The sequence below is a fragment of the Heterodontus francisci genome, chromosome 26, assembly GCF_036365525.1.
Source record: "Heterodontus francisci isolate sHetFra1 chromosome 26, sHetFra1.hap1, whole genome shotgun sequence".
Classification (NCBI taxonomy): domain Eukaryota; kingdom Metazoa; phylum Chordata; class Chondrichthyes; order Heterodontiformes; family Heterodontidae; genus Heterodontus; species Heterodontus francisci.
This window is the reverse complement of record NC_090396.1, coordinates 8,410,514-8,427,961: the sequence shown is the minus strand read 5'-3', so window position 1 is coordinate 8,427,961 and position 17,448 is coordinate 8,410,514. Positions and strand designations below refer to the sequence as shown.

The 17,448-nt window shown below is 53.9% G+C and overlaps 1 protein-coding gene across 1 annotated transcript in view; it reads right to left on the bottom strand.

Moving 5' to 3' along the window:
* LOC137384157 (mucin-19-like) overlaps positions 1-17,448 on the bottom strand; it is a 58,958-nt gene that overhangs the window by 23,406 nt on the left and 18,104 nt on the right. The window contains exons 2-5 of the mRNA XM_068057758.1: positions 9,994-10,638; positions 8,974-9,588; positions 1,458-2,249; positions 48-839 (exon numbers count right to left, since the gene is read on the bottom strand). Coding sequence (XP_067913859.1) covers positions 48-839; positions 1,458-2,249; positions 8,974-9,588; positions 9,994-10,638 — 2,844 coding nt within the window. The remainder of the gene's footprint in view (positions 1-47; positions 840-1,457; positions 2,250-8,973; positions 9,589-9,993; positions 10,639-17,448) is intronic.

Here is a 17,448-nt window from a genome sequence, read left to right as displayed (position 1 = left end):
TGCTGTAACTCCCAGACCCTCCTCTACAACTGCTGTAACACCCTGACCCTCCTCTACTGCTGCTGTAACTCCCAGACCCTCCTCTACAACTGCTGTATCTCCCAGATACTCCTCTAATGCTGCTGTAACTCCCAGACCCTCCACTACAACTGCTGTAACTCCCAGACACTCCTCTACAACTGCTGTATCTCCCAGATACTCCTCTACAACTGCTGAAACTCCCAGATACTCCTCTACTGCTGCTGTAACTCCCAGAAACTCCTCGACAACTGCTTTAACTTCCAGACCCTCCTCTAAAACTGCTGTATCTGCCAGACACTCCTCTACAACTGCTGTTACTCCCAGACCCTCATCTACAACTGTTGTAAATCCGAGACCCTCCTCTACAGCTGCTGTAACTCCCAGACCCTCCTCTACTGCTACTGTAATTCCCAGACCCTCCTCTACAACTGCTGTAACTTCCAGACCCTCCTCTAAAACTGCTGTATCTGCCAGACACTCCTCTACAACTGCTGTTACTCCCAGACCCTCATCTACAACTGTTGTAAATCCGAGACCCTCCTCTACAGATGCTGTAACTCCCAGACCCTCCTCTACAACTGCTTTAACTCCCAGACCCTCCTCTACTGCTGCTGTAACTCCCAGACCCCCCTCTACAACTGCTGTATCTACCAGAAGCTCCTCTACAGCTGCTGTAACTCCCAGACCCTCCTCTACTGCTACTGTAATTCCCAGACCCTCCTCTACAACTGCTGTAACTTCCAGACCCTCCTCTAAAACTGCTGTATCTGCCAGACACTCCTCTACAACTGCTGTTACTCCCAGACCCTCCTCTGCAACTGTTGTAAATCCGAGACCCTCCTCTACAGATGCTGTAACTCCCAGACCCTCCTCTACAACTGCTTTAACTCCCTGACCCTCCTCTACAGCTGCTGTAACTCCCAGACCCTCCTCTGCAACTGCTGTAACTCCCAGACCCTACTCTACACCTGCTGTCACTCCCAGACACTCCTCTACAGCTGCTGTAACTCCCAGACCCTCATCTGCAACTGTTGTAAATCCGAGACCCTCCTCTGCAGCTGCTGAAAGTCCCAGACCCCCCTCTACAGATGCTGTAACTCCCGGACCATCCTCTACAACTGCGTTAACTCCCAGACCCTCCTCTGCTGCTGCTGTAACTCCCAGACCCTCCTCTACAATTGCTGTAACTCCCAGACCCTCCTCAACAACTGCTGTAACTCCCAGACCCTCCTCTACAACTGCTGTATCTCCCAGATACTCCTCTAATGCTGCTGTAACTCCCAGACCCTCCACTACAACTGCTGTAACACCCTGACCCTCCTCTACTGCTGCTGTAACTCCCAGACCCTCCTCTACAACTGCTGTAACACCCTGACCCTCCTCTACTGCTGCTGTAACTCCCAGACCCTCCACTACAACTGCAGTAACTCCCAGACCCTCCTCTACTGCTGCTGTAACTCCCAGACCCTCCTCTACAACTGCTGTATCTCCCAGATACTCCTCTAATGCTGCTGTAACTCCCAGACCCTCCACTACAACTGCTGTAACTCCCAGACACTCCTCTACAACTGCTGTATCTCCCAGATACTCCTCTACAACTGCTGAAACTCCCAGATACTCCTCTACTGCTGCTGTAACTCCCAGAAACTCCTCGACAACTGCTTTAACTTCCAGACCCTCCTCTAAAACTGCTGTATCTGCCAGACACTCCTCTACAACTGCTGTTACTCCCAGACCCTCATCTACAACTGTTGTAAATCCGAGACCCTCCTCTACAGCTGCTGTAACTCCCAGACCCTCCTCTACTGCTACTGTAATTCCCAGACCCTCCTCTACAACTGCTGTAACTTCCAGACCCTCCTCTAAAACTGCTGTATCTGCCAGACACTCCTCTACAACTGCTGTTACTCCCAGACCCTCATCTACAACTGTTGTAAATCCGAGACCCTCCTCTACAGATGCTGTAACTCCCAGACCCTCCTCTACAACTGCTTTAACTCCCAGACCCTCCTCTACTGCTGCTGTAACTCCCAGACCCCCCTCTACAACTGCTGTATCTACCAGAAGCTCCTCTACAGCTGCTGTAACTCCCAGACCCTCCTCTACTGCTACTGTAATTCCCAGACCCTCCTCTACAACTGCTGTAACTTCCAGACCCTCCTCTAAAACTGCTGTATCTGCCAGACACTCCTCTACAACTGCTGTTACTCCCAGACCCTCCTCTGCAACTGTTGTAAATCCGAGACCCTCCTCTACAGATGCTGTAACTCCCAGACCCTCCTCTACAACTGCTTTAACTCCCTGACCCTCCTCTACAGCTGCTGTAACTCCCAGACCCTCCTCTGCAACTGCTGTAACTCCCAGACCCTACTCTACACCTGCTGTCACTCCCAGACACTCCTCTACAGCTGCTGTAACTCCCAGACCCTACTCTACACCTGCTGTAACTCCCAGACACTCCTCTACAGCTGCTGTAACTCCCAGACCCTACTCTACACCTGCTGGAACTCCCAGACCCTTTTCTGCTGCTGCTGTAACTCCCAGACACTCCTCTGCAGCTGCTGTAACTCCCAGACCCTACTCTACACCTGCTGTAACTCCCAGACCCTCCTCTACAGCAGCTGTAACTCCCAGACCCTTTTCTACTGCTGCTGTAACTCCCAGACCCTCCTCTACAACTGCTGTAACTCCCAGACCCTCCTCTACTGCTGCTGTAAATCCCAGACACTCCTCTACAGCTGCTGTAACTCCCAGACTGCCCTCGACAGATGCTGTAACTCCCAGACCCTCCTCTACAACTGCTGTAACTCCCAGACCCACCTCTACTCCTGCTGTAACTCCCAGACCCTGCGCTACAGACGCTGTAACTCCCATACACTCCTCTACAACTGCTGTAACTCCCAGACCCTCCTCTACTGCTGAAGTAAGTCCCAGACCCTCTTCTACTGCTGCTGTAACTCCCAGACACTCCTCTACTTCTGCTGTAACTCCCAGACCCGCCTCTACTGCTGCTGCAACTCCCAGACCCCCCTCTACAACTGCTGTAACTCCCAGACACTCCTCGACTTCTGCTGTATCTCCCAGACACTCCTCCACTGCTGCTGTAACTCCCAGACACTCCTCTACAGATGCTGCAACTCCCAGACCCTCCTCTACCGCTGCAGGAACTCCCAGACACTCCTCTACAGCTGCTGTAACTCCCAGACCCTCCTCTACAACTGCTGTAACTCCCAGACCCTCCTCTACTGCTGCTGTAACTCCCAGACCCTCCTCTACAACTGCTGTAACTCCCAGACACTCCTCGACAACTGCTGTAACTCCCAGACCGTCATCTACAACTGTTGTAAATCCGAGACCCTCCTCTGCAGCTGCTGTAACTCCCAGACCCTCCTCTACAGCTGCTGTAACTCCCAGACCCTCCTCTGCAACTGCTGTAACTCCCAGACCCTCCTCTACTGCTGCTGTAACTCCAGACTCTCCTCTACAGCTGCTGTAACTCCCAGACACTCCTCGACAACTGCAGTAACTCCCAGACCCTCCTCTACAACTGCTGTAACTCCCAGACCCTCCTCTACAGCTGCTGTGGCTCCAGACCCTCCTCTACTGCTGCTGTAACTCCAGACTCTCCTCTACAACTGCAGTAACTCCCAGACTCTCATCTGCAACTGTTGTAAATCCGAGACCCTCCTCTGCAGCTGCTGAAAGTCCCAGACCCCCCTCTACAGATGCTGTAACTCCCGGACAATCCTCTACAACTGCGTTAACTCCCAGACCCTCCTCTGCTGCTGCTGTAACTCCCAGACCCTCCTCTACAATTGCTGTAACTCCCAGACCCTCCTCAACAACTGCTGTAACTCCCAGACCCTCCTCTACAGCTGCTGTAACTCCCAGACCCTCCTCTACAACTGCTGTAACTCCCAGACCATACTCTACACCTGCTGTAACTCCCAGACACTCCTCTGCAGCTGCTGTAACTCCCAGACCCTCCTCTACACCTGCTGTAACTCCCAGACACTCCTCTACAACTGCTGTAACTCCCATACACTCCTCTACAACTGCTGTAACTCCCAGACACTCCTCTGCAACTGCTGTAACTCCCATACCCTCCTCTACAACTGCTGTAAGTCCCAGACACTCCTCTACTGCTGCTGTAAATCCCAGACACTCCTCTGCAACTGCTGTAACTCCCAGACTGCCCTCGACAGATGCTGTAACTCCCAGACCCTCCTCTACAACTGCTGTAACTCCCTACCCTCCTCTACTGCTGCTGTAACTCCCTGCACTCCTCTACAGCTGCTGTAACTCCCAGACTGCCCTCGACAGATGCTGTAACTCCCAGACCCTCCTCTACAACTGCTGTAACTCCCCGACCCCCCTCTACTGCTGCTGTTACTCCCACACCCACATCTACAACTGCGGTAACTCCCAGACGCTCCTCTACAACTGCTGTAACTCCCAGACACTCCTCTACAACTGCTGTAACTCCCAGACCCTCCTCTACTGCTGCTGTAACTCCCAGACCCTCCTCTACAGCTGCTGTAAATCTCAGACCCCCCTCTACAGATGCTGTAACTCCCAGACACCCCTCCACAACTGCTGTAACTCCCAGACATCCCTCTACAACTGCTGTAACTCCCAGACCCTCCCCTACTGCTGAAGTAACTCCCAGACCCTCTTCCACTGCTGCTGGAACACCCAGACACTCCTCTGCAACTGCTGTAAGTCCCAGATCCTCCTCGACAACTGCTGTAACTCCCAGACAATCTTCCACTGATGCTGTAACTCCCAGACCCCACTCTACTGCTGCTGTGACTCCCGGACCTGCCTCGACTGCTGCTGTCACTCCCAGACCCCCCTCTACAACTGTTGTAACTCCCAGATACTCCTCCACTGCTGCTGTATCTCCCAGACACTCCTCTACAACTGCTGTAACTCCCAGACCCTCCTCTACTGTTGCTGGAACTCCCAGACCCTCCTCTACAGCTGTTGTAACTCCCAGACCCTCCTCTACAACTGCTGTAACTCCCAGACCCTCCTCTACTGCTGCTGTAACTCCCAGACCCTCCTCTACAACTGCTGTTACTCCCAGACACTCCTCGACAACTGCTGTAACTCCCAGACCCTCCTCCACAACTGCTTTAAATCCCAGACCCTCCTCTACTGCTGCTGTAACTCCCAGACACCCCTCTACAACTGCTGTATCTACCAGAACAGCGTCTACAACTGCTGTAACTCCCAGACCCTCCTCTACAGCTGCTGTAACGCACAGACCCTCCTCTGCAACTGCTGTAACTCCCAGACCCCCCTCTACAGCTGCTGTAACTCCCAGACTCTCCTCTACAACTGCTGTATCTACCAGAACACCGTCTACAACTGCTGTAACTCCCAGACCCTCCTCGACAACTGCTGTAACTCCCAGACCCTCCTCTACAACTGCCGTAACTCCCAGACCCGCCTCTACAACTGCTGGAACTCCCAGACACTCCTCTACAGCTGCTGTAACTCCCAGACTCTCCTCTACATCTGCTGTAACTCCCAGACACTCCTCTACAACTGCTGTAACTCCCAGACCCTCCTCTGCAACTGCTTTAAATCCCTGACCCTCCTCTACAACTGCTGTAACTCCCAGACCATACTCTACACCTGCTGTAACTCCCAGACACTCCTCCAAAGCTGCTGTAACTCCCAGACCCTACTCTACACCTGCTGTAACTCCCAGACACTCCTCTACAACTGCTGCAACTCCCATACACTCCTCTACAACTGCTGTAACTCCCAGACACTGCTCTGCAACTGCTGTAAATCCCAGACCCTCCTCTACTGCTGCTGTAACTCCCAGACCCTCCTCTACAACTGCTGTAACTCCCAGACCCTCCTCTACAACTGCTGTAAGTCCCAGACCCTCCTCTACTGCTGCTGTAAATCCCAGACACTACTCTACAGCTGCTGTAACTCCCAGACCCTCCTCTACAACTGCTGTAACTCCCCGACCCGCCTCTACTGCTGCTGTTATTCCCACACCCACCTCTACAACTGCGGTAACTCCCAGACGCTCCTCTACAACTGCTGTAACTCCCAGACCCTCCTCTACAGCTGCTGTAACTCCCAGACTGCCCTCGACAGATGATGTAACTCCCAGACCCACCTCTACTGCTGCTGTAACTCCCTACCCTCCTCCACTGCTGCTGTAACTCCCTACCCTCCTCTACAACTGCTGCAACTCCCAGACTCTCCTCTACTGCTGCTGTAAATCCCAGACCCTCCTCTACAACTGCTATAACTCCCAGACACACCTCTACAACTGCTGTAACTCTCAGACCCTCCTCTACAACTGCTGTAACTCCCAGACCCTCCTCTACAACTGCTGTAACTCCCAGAACCTCCTCTACTGCTGCTGTAACTCCCTACCCTCCTCTACTGCTGCTGTAACTCCCTACCCTCCTCTACAACTGCTGCAACTCCCAGACTCTCCTCTACTGCTGCTGCAACTCCCAGAACCTCCTCTACTGCTGCTGTAACTCCCTACCCTTCTCTACTGCTGCTGTAACATCCAGACCCTCCTCTACTGCTGCTGTAACTCCCAGACCCTGCTCTTCAGACGCTGTAACTCCCAGACCGTCCTCGACAACTGCTGTAACTCCCAGACCCTCCTCTACTGCTGCTGTAAGTCCCAGACCCTCCTCTACTGCTGCTGTAAATCCCAGACCCTCCGCTGCAGCTGCTGTAACTCCCAGACCCTCCTCTACAACTGCTGTAAGTCCCAGACCCTCCTCTACTGCTGCTGTAAATCCCAGACACTCCTCGACATCTGCCGTAACTCCCAGACTGCCCTCGACAGATGCTGTAACTCCCAGACCCTCCTCTACAACTGCTGCAACTCCCTGCACTCCTCTACAGCTGCTGTAACTCCCAGACTGCCCTCGACAGATGCTGTAACTCCCAGACCCTCCTCTTCAACTGCTGTAACTCCCCGACCCCCCTCTACTGCTACTGTTACTCCCACACCCTCCTCTACAACTGCTGCAACTCCCTACACTCCTCTACAGCTGCTGTAACTCCCAGACTGCCCTCGACAGATGCTGTAACTCCCAGACGCTCCTCTACAACTGCTGTAACTCCCAGACCCTCCTCTACAACTGCTGTAACTCCCAGACCCTCCTCTACTGCTGAAGTAACTCCCAGACCCTCCTCTACTGCTGCTGTAACTCCCAGACACCCCTCTGCAACTGCTGTATCTACCAGAACAGCGTCTACAACTGCTGTAACTCCCAGACCCTCCTCTACAGCTGCTGTAACGCACAGACCCTCCTCTGCAACTGCTGTAACTCCCAGACCCTCCTCTACAGCTGCTGTAACTCCCAGACCCTCCTCTACTGCTGAGGTAACTCCCAGACCCTCTTCTACTGCTGCTGGAACACCCAGACACTCCTCTGCAACTGCTGTAAGTCCCAGAACCTCCTCGACAACTGCTGTAACTCCCAGACACTCCTCCACTGATGCTGTAACTCCCAGAGCACACTCTGCTGCTTCTGTAACTCCCAGACCCGCCTCTACTGCTGCTGTAACTCCCAGAACCCCCTCTACAACTGCTGTAATTCCCAGACACTCCTCCACTGCTGCTGTATCTCCCAGACACTCCTCCACAACTGCTGTAACTCCCAGACACTCCTCTACTGCTGCTGGAACTCCCAGACACTCCTCTACAACTGCTGCAACTCCCATACACTCCTCGACAACTGCTGTAACTCCCAGACACTGCTCTGCAACTGCTGTAACTCCCAGACCCTCCTCTACAACTGCTGTAAGTCCCAGACCCTCCTCTACTGCTGCTGTAAATCCCAGACACTCCTCGACATCTGCCGTAACTCTCAGACTGCCCTCGACAGATGCTGTAACTCCCAGACCCTCCCCTACAACTGCTGCAACTCCCTACACTCCTCTACAGCTGCTGTAACTCCCAGACTGCCCTCGACAGATGCTGTAACTCCCAGACCCTCCTCTACAACTGCTGTAACTCCCCGACCCCCCTCTACTGCTACTGTTACTCCCACACCCACCTCTGCAACTGCGGTAACTCCCAGACGCTCCTCTACAGCTGCTGTAACGCACAGACCCTCCTCTGCAACTGTTGTAACTCCCAGACCCTCCTCTACAGCTGCTGTAACTCCCAGACCCTCCTCTACTGCTGAAGTAACTCCCAGACCCTCCTCTACTGCTGAAGTAACTCCCAGACCCTCTTCTACTGCTGCTGGAACACCCAGACACTCCTCTGCAACTGCTGTAAGTCCCAGAACCTCCTCTACAACTGCTGTAACTCCCAGACACTCCTCCACTGATGCTGTAACTCCCAGAGCACACTCTGCTGCTTCTGTAACTCCCAGACCCTCTTCTACTGCTGCTGGAACACCCAGACACTCCTCTGCAACTGCTGTAAGTCCCAGAACCTCCTCTACAACTGCTGTAATTCCCAGACACTCCTCCACTGCTGCTGTATCTCCCAGACACTCCTCCACAACTGCTGTAACTCCCAGACCCTCCTCTACTGCTGCTGGAACTCCCAGACCCTCCTCTACAGCTGCTGTAACTCCCAGATACTCCTCTACAACTGCTGAAACTCCCAGACACTCCTCTACAACTGCTGTAAGTCCCAGATCCTCCTTGACAACTGCTGTAACTCCGAGACCCTCCTCTACTGCTGCTGGAACTCCCAGCCCTCCTCTACAGCTGCTGTCACTCCCAGACCCCCCTCTACAACTGTTGTAACTCCCAGATAGTCCTCCACTGCTGCTGTATCTCCCAGACACTCCTCTACAACTGCTGTAACTCCCAGACCCTCCTCTACTGTTGCTGGAACTCCCAGACCCTCCTCTACAGCTGTTGTAACTCCCAGACCCTCCTCTGCAACTGCTGTAACTCCCAGACCCTCCTCTACTGCTGCTGTAACTCCCAGACCCTCCTCTACAACTGCTGTAACTCCCAGACACTCCTCGACAACTGCTGTAACTCCCAGACCCTCATCTACAACTGTTGTAAATCCGAGACCCTCCTCTGCAGCTGCTGAAACTCCCAGACCTCCCTCTCCAGATGCTGTAACTCCCAGACCCTCCTCCACAACTGCTTTAAATCCCAGACCCTCCTCTACTGCTGCTGTAACTCCCAGACACCCCTCTACAACTGCTGTATCTACCAGAACAGCGTCTACAACTGCTGTAACTCCCAGACCCTCCTCTACAGCTGCTGTAACGCACAGACCCTCCTCTGCAACTGCTGTAACTCCCAGACCCTCCTCTACAGCTGCTGTAACTCCCAGACTCTCCTCTACAACTGCTGTATCTACCAGAACACCGTCTACAACTGCTGTAACTCCCAGACCCTCCTCGACAACTGCTGTAACTCCCAGACCCGCCTCCACAACTGCTGGAACTCCCAGACACTCCTCTACAGCTGCTGTAACTCCCAGACTCTCCTCTACATCTGCTGTAACTCCCAGACACTCCTCTACAACTGCTGTAACTCCCAGACCCTCCTCTGCAACTGCTTTAAATCCCTGACCCTCCTCTACAACTGCTGTAACTCCCAGACCATACTCTACACCTGCTGTAACTCCCAGACACTCCTCCAAAGCTGCTGTAACTCCCAGACCCTACTCTACACCTGCTGTAACTCCCAGACACTCCTCTGCAACTGCTGCAACTCTCATACACTCCTCTACAACTGCTGTAACTCCCAGACACTGCTCTGCAACTGCTGTAAATCCCAGACCCTCCTCTACTGCTGCTGTAACTCCCAGACCCTCCTCTACAACTGCTGTAACTCCCAGACCCTCCTCTACAACTGCTGTAAGTCCCAGACCCTCCTCTACTGCTGCTGTAAATCCCAGACACTACTCTACAGCTGCTGTAACTCCCAGACCCTCCTCTACAACTGCTGTAACTCCCAGACCCTCCTCTACTGCTGCTGTAACTCCCAGACCCTCCTCTACAACTGCTGTAACTCCCAGACACTCCTCGACAACTGCTGTAACTCCCAGACCCTCATCTACAACTGTTGTAAATCCGAGACCCTCCTCTGCAGCTGCTGAATCTCCCAGACCTCCCTCTCCAGATGCTGTAACTCCCAGATCCTCCTCCACAACTGCTTTAAATCCCAGACCCTCCTCTACTGCTGCTGTAACTCCCAGACACCCCTCTACAACTGCTGTATCTACCAGAACAGCGTCTACAACTGCTGTAACTCCCAGACCCTCCTCTACAGCTGCTGTAACGCACAGACCCTCCTCTGCAACTGCTGTAACTCCCAGACCCTCCTCTACAGCTGCTGTAACTCCCAGACTCTCCTCTACAACTGCTGTATCTACCAGAACACCGTCTACAACTGCTGTAACTCCCAGACCCTCCTCGACAACTGCTGTAACTCCCAGACCCTCCTCTACAACTGCTGTAACTCCCAGACCCGCCTCTACAACTGCTGGAACTCCCAGACACTCCTCTACAGCTGCTGTAACTCCCAGACTCTCCTCTACATCTGCTGTAACTCCCAGACACTCCTCTGCAACTGCTGTAACTCCCAGACCCTCCTCTGCAACTGCTTTAAATCCCTGACCCTCCTCTACAACTGCTGTAACTCCCAGACCATACTCTACACCTGCTGTAACTCCCAGACACTCCTCCAAAGCTGCTGTAACTCCCAGACCCTACTCTACACCTGCTGTAACTCCCAGACACTCCTCTGCAACTGCTGCAACTCCCATACACTCCTCTACAACTGCTGTAACTCCCAGACACTGCTCTGCAACTGCTGTAAATCCCAGACCCTCCTCTACTGCTGCTGTAACTCCCAGACCCTCCTCTACAACTGCTGTAACTCCCAGACCCTCCTCTACAACTGCTGTAAGTCCCAGACCCTCCTCTACTGCTGCTGTAAATCCCAGACACTACTCTACAGCTGCTGTAACTCCCAGACCCTCCTCTACAACTGCTGTAACTCCCCGACCCGCCTCTACTGCTGCTGTTATTCCCACACCCACCTCTACAACTGCGGTAACTCCCAGACGCTCCTCTACAACTGCTGTAACTCCCAGACCCTCCTCTACAGCTGCTGTAACTCCCAGACTGCCCTCGACAGATGATGTAACTCCCAGACCCACCTCTCCTGCTGCTGTAACTCCCTACCCTCCTCCACTGCTGCTGTAACTCCCTACCCTCCTCTACAACTGCTGCAACTCCCAGACTCTCCTCTACTGCTGCTGTAAATCCCAGACCCTCCTCTACAACTGCTATAACTCCCAGACACACCTCTACAACTGCTGTAACTCTCAGACCCTCCTCTACAACTGCTGTAACTCCCAGACCCTCCTCTACAACTGCTGTAACTCCCAGAACCTCCTCTACTGCTGCTGTAACTCCCTACCCTCCTCTACTGCTGCTGTAACTCCCTACCCTCCTCTACAACTGCTGCAACTCCCAGACTCTCCTCTACTGCTGCTGCAACTCCCAGAACCTCCTCTACTGCTGCTGTAACTCCCTACCCTTCTCTACTGCTGCTGTAACATCCAGACCCTCCTCTGCTGCTGCTGTAACTCCCAGACCCTGCTCTTCAGACGCTGTAACTCCCAGACCGTCCTCGACAACTGCTGTAACTCCCAGACCCTCCTCTACTGCTGCTGTAAATCCCAGACCCTCCTCTGCAGCTGCTGTAACTCCCAGACCCTCCTCTACAACTGCTGTAAGTCCCAGACCCTCCTCTACTGCTGCTGTAAATCCCAGACACTCCTCGACATCTGCCGTAACTCTCAGACTGCCCTCGACAGATGCTGTAACTCCCAGACCCTCCTCGACAACTGCTGCAACTCCCTACACTCCTCTACAGCTGCTGTAACTCCCAGACTGCCCTCGACAGATGCTGTAACTCCCAGACCCTCCTCTACAACTGCTGTAACTCCCCGACACCCCTCTACTGCTACTGTTACTCCCACACCCACCTCTGCAACTGCGGTAACTCCCAGACGCTCCTCTACAACTGCTGTAACTCCCAGACCCTCCTCTACAACTGCTGTAACTCCCAGACCCTCCTCTACTGCTGAAGTAACTCCCAGACCCTCCTCTACTGCTGCTGTAACTCCCAGACACCCCTCTACAACTGCTGTATCTACCAGAACAGCGTCTACAACTGCTGTAACTCCCAGACCCTCCTCTACAGCTGCTGTAACGCACAGACCCTCCTCTGCAACTGCTGTAACTCCCAGACCCTCCTCGACAGCTGCTGTAACTCCCAGACCCTCCTCTACTGCTGAAGTAACTCCCAGACCCTCTTCTACTGCTGCTGGAACACCCAGACAATCCTCTGCAACTGCTGTAAGTCCCAGAACCACCTCTACAACTGCTGTAACTCCCAGACACTCCTCCACTGATGCTGTAACTCCCAGAGCACACTCTGCTGCTTCTGTAACTCCCAGACCCGCCTCTACTGCTGCTGTAACTCCCAGAACCCCCTCTACAACTGCTGTAATTCCCAGACACTCCTCCACTGCTGCTGTATCTCCCAGACACTCCTCCACAACTGCTGTAACTCCCAGACCCTCCTCTACTGCTGCTGGAACTCCCAGACCCTCCTCTACAGCTGCTGTAACTCCCAGACCCTCCTCTACAACTGCTGTAACTCCCAGACCCTCCTCTACAACTGCTGTAACTCACAGATACTCCTCTACAACTGCTGAAACTCCCAGACACTCCTCTACAACTGCTGTAACTCCCAGACCCTCCTCTACAACTGCTGCAACTCCCTACACTCCTCTACAGCTGCTGTAACTCCCAGACTGCCCTCGACAGATGCTGTAACTCCCAGACCCTCCTCTACAACTGCTGTAACTCCCCGACCCCCCTCTACTGCTGCTGTTACTCCCATACCCACCTCTGCAACTGCGGTAACTCCCAGACGCTCCTCTACAACTGCTGTAACTCCCAGACCCTCCTCTACAACTGCTGCAACTCCCTACACTCCTCTACAGCTGCTGTAACTCCCAGACTGCCCTCGACAGATGCTGTAACTCCCAGACCCTCCTCTACAACTGCTGTAACTCCCCGACCCCCCTCTACTGCTGCTGTTACTCCCATACCCCCTCTGCAACTGCGGTAACTCCCAGACGCTCCTCTACAACTGCTGTAACTCCCAGACCCTCCTCTACAACTGCTGTAAGTCCCAGACCCTCCTCTACTGCTGCTGTAAATCCCAGACACTACTCTACAGCTGCTGTAACTCCCAGACCCTCCTCTACAACTGCTGTAACTCCCCGACCCGCCTCTACTGCTGCTGTTATTCCCACACCCACCTCTACAACTGCGGTAACTCCCAGACGCTCCTCTACAACTGCTGTAACTCCCAGACCCTCCTCTACAGCTGCTGTAACTCCCAGACTGCCCTCGACAGATGATGTAACTCCCAGACCCACCTCTCCTGCTGCTGTAACTCCCTACCCTCCTCCACTGCTGCTGTAACTCCCTACCCTCCTCTACAACTGCTGCAACTCCCAGACTCTCCTCTACTGCTGCTGTAAATCCCAGACCCTCCTCTACAACTGCTATAACTCCCAGACACACCTCTACAACTGCTGTAACTCTCAGACCCTCCTCTACAACTGCTGTAACTCCCAGACCCTCCTCTACAACTGCTGTAACTCCCAGAACCTCCTCTACTGCTGCTGTAACTCCCTACCCTCCTCTACTGCTGCTGTAACTCCCTACCCTCCTCTACAACTGCTGCAACTCCCAGACTCTCCTCTACTGCTGCTGCAACTCCCAGAACCTCCTCTACTGCTGCTGTAACTCCCTACCCTTCTCTACTGCTGCTGTAACATCCAGACCCTCCTCTGCTGCTGCTGTAACTCCCAGACCCTGCTCTTCAGATGCTGTAACTCCCAGACCGTCCTCGACAACTGCTGTAACTCCCAGACCCTCCTCTACTGCTGCTGTAAGTCCCAGACCCTCCTCTACTGCTGCTGTAAATCCCAGACCCTCCTCTGCAGCTGCTGTAACTCCCAGACCCTCCTCTACAACTGCTGTAAGTCCCAGACCCTCCTCTACTGCTGCTGTAAATCCCAGACACTCCTCGACATCTGCCGTAACTCTCAGACTGCCCTCGACAGATGCTGTAACTCCCAGACCCTCCTCGACAACTGCTGCAACTCCCTACACTCCTCTACAGCTGCTGTAACTCCCAGACTGCCCTCGACAGATGCTGTAACTCCCAGACCCTCCTCTACAACTGCTGTAACTCCCCGACACCCCTCTACTGCTACTGTTACTCCCACACCCACCTCTGCAACTGCGGTAACTCCCAGACGCTCCTCTACAACTGCTGTAACTCCCAGACCCTCCTCTACAACTGCTGTAACTCCCAGACCCTCCTCTACTGCTGAAGTAACTCCCAGACCCTCCTCTACTGCTGCTGTAACTCCCAGACACCCCTCTACAACTGCTGTATCTACCAGAACAGCGTCTACAACTGCTGTAACTCCCAGACCCTCCTCTACAGCTGCTGTAACGCACAGACCCTCCTCTGCAACTGCTGTAACTCCCAGACCCTCCTCGACAGCTGCTGTAACTCCCAGACCCTCCTGTACTGCTGAAGTAACTCCCAGACCCTCTTCTACTGCTGCTGGAACACCCAGACAATCCTCTGCAACTGCTGTAAGTCCCAGAACCACCTCTACAACTGCTGTAACTCCCAGACACTCCTCCACTGATGCTGTAACTCCCAGAGCACACTCTGCTGCTTCTGTAACTCCCAGACCCGCCTCTACTGCTGCTGTAACTCCCAGAACCCCCTCTACAACTGCTGTAATTCCCAGACACTCCTCCACTGCTGCTGTATCTCCCAGACACTCCTCCACAACTGCTGTAACTCCCAGACCCTCCTCTACTGCTGCTGGAACTCCCAGACCCTCCTCTACAGCTGCTGTAACTCCCAGACCCTCCTCTACAACTGCTGTAACTCCCAGACCCTCCTCTACAACTGCTGTAACTCACAGATACTCCTCTACAACTGCTGAAACTCCCAGACACTCCTCTACAACTGCTGTAACTCCCAGACCCTCCTCTACAACTGCTGCAACTCCCTACACTCCTCTACAGCTGCTGTAACTCCCAGACTGCCCTCGACAGATGCTGTAACTCCCAGACCCTCCTCTACAACTGCTGTAACTCCCCGACCCCCCTCTACTGCTGCTGTTACTCCCATACCCACCTCTGCAACTGCGGTAACTCCCAGACGCTCCTCTACAACTGCTGTAACTCCCAGACCCTCCTCTACAACTGCTGTAACTCCCAGACCCTCCTCTACTGCTGAAGTAACTCCCAGACCCTCTTCTACTGCTGCTGGAACACCCAGACACTCCTCTGCAACTGCTGTAAGTCCCAGAACCTCCTCTACAACTGCTGTAACTCCCAGACACTCCTCCACTGATGCTGTAACTCCTAGACCCCACTCTGCAACTGCTGTAACTCCCAGACCCGCCTCTACTGCTGCTGTCACTCCCAGACCCCCCTCTACAACTGCTGTAACTCCCAGACACTCCTCCACTGCTGCGGTATCTCCCAGACACTCCTCCACAACTGCTGTAACTCCCAGACCCTCCTCTACTGCTGCTGGAACTCCCAGACCCTCCTCTACAGCTGCTGTAACTCCCAGACCCTCCTCTACAACTGCTGTAACTCCCAGACCCTCCTCTACAACTGCTGTAACTCCCAGATACTCCTCTACAACTGCTGTAACTCCCAGACCCGCCTCTACTGCTGCTGTCACTCCCAGACCCCCCTCCCCAACTGCTGTAGCTCCCAGACACTCCTCCACTGCTGCTGTATCTCCCAGACACTCCTCCACAACTGCTGTAACTCCCAGACCCTCCTCTACTGCTGCTGTAAATCCCAGACACTCCTCTACAGCTGCTGTAACTCCCAGACCCTCCTCTACAACTGCTGTAACTCCCAGAACCTCCTCTACAACTGCTGTAACTCCCAGACCCTCCTCTACTGCTGCTGTAAATCCCAGACACTCCTCTACAGCTGCTGTAACTCCCAGACTGCCCTCGACAGATGATGTAACTCCCAGACCCACCTCAACTGCTGCTGTAACTCCCTACCCTCCTCTACTGCTGCTGTAACTCCCTACCCTCCTCTACAACTGCTGCAACTCCCAGACTCTCCTCTACTGCTGCTGTAACTCCCAGACCCTCCTCGACAACTGCTGTAACTCCCAGACCCACCTCTACAACTGCTGTAACTCCCAGAACCTCCTCTACTGCTGCTGTAACTCCCTACCCTCCTCTACTGCTGCTGTAAGTCCCTACCCTCCTCTACAACTGCTGCAACTCCCAGACTCTCCTCTACTGCTGCTGCAACTCCCAGAACCTCCTCTACTGCTGCTGTAACTCCCTACCCTTCTCTACCGCTGCTGTAACATCCAGACCCTCCGCTGCTGCTGCTGTAACTCCCAGACCCTGCTCTTCACACGCTGTAACTCCCAGACCGTCCTCCACAACTGCTGTAACTCCCAGACACTCCTCTGCAACTGCTGTAAGTCCCAGACCCTCCTCTACTGCTGCTGTAAATCCCAGACCCTCCTCTACAGCTGCTGTAACTCCCAGACCCTCCTCGACAACTGCTGTAACTCCCATACCCTCCTCTACAACTGCTGTAAGTCCCAGACCCTCCTCTACTGCTGCTGTAAATCCCAGACACTCCTCGACATCTGCCGTAACTCCCAGACTGCCCTCGACAGATGCTGTAACTCCCAGACCCTCCTCTACAACTGCTGCAACTCCCTACACTCCTCTACAGCTGCTGTAACTCCCAGACTGCCCTCGACAGATGCTGTAACTCCCAGACCCTCCTCTACAACAGCTGTAACTCCCCGACCCCCCTCTACTGCTGCTGTTACTCCCACACCCACCTCTGCAACTGCGGTAACTCCCAGACGCTCCTCTACAACTGCTGTAACTCCCAGACCCTCCTCGACAACTGCTGTATCTCCCAGACCCTCCTCTACTGCTGAAGTAACTCCCAGACCCTCTTCTACTGCTGCTGGAACACCCAGACACTCCTCTGCAACTGCTGTAAGTCCCAGATCCTCCTCTACAACTGCTGTAACTCCCAGACACTCCTCCACTGATGCTGTAACTCCCAGACCCTCCTCTACTGCTGCTGGAACTCCCAGACCCTCCTCTACAGCTGCTGTAACTCCCAGACCCTCCTCTACAACTGCTGTAACTCCCAGACCCTCCTCTACAACTGCTGTAACACCCAGACCCTCCTCTACAACTGCTGTAACTCCCAGACACTCCTCTACCGCTGCTGTAACTCCCAGACCCTCCTCTACAACTGCTGTAACTCCCAGACACTCCTCGACAACTGCTGTAACTCCCAGACCCTCATC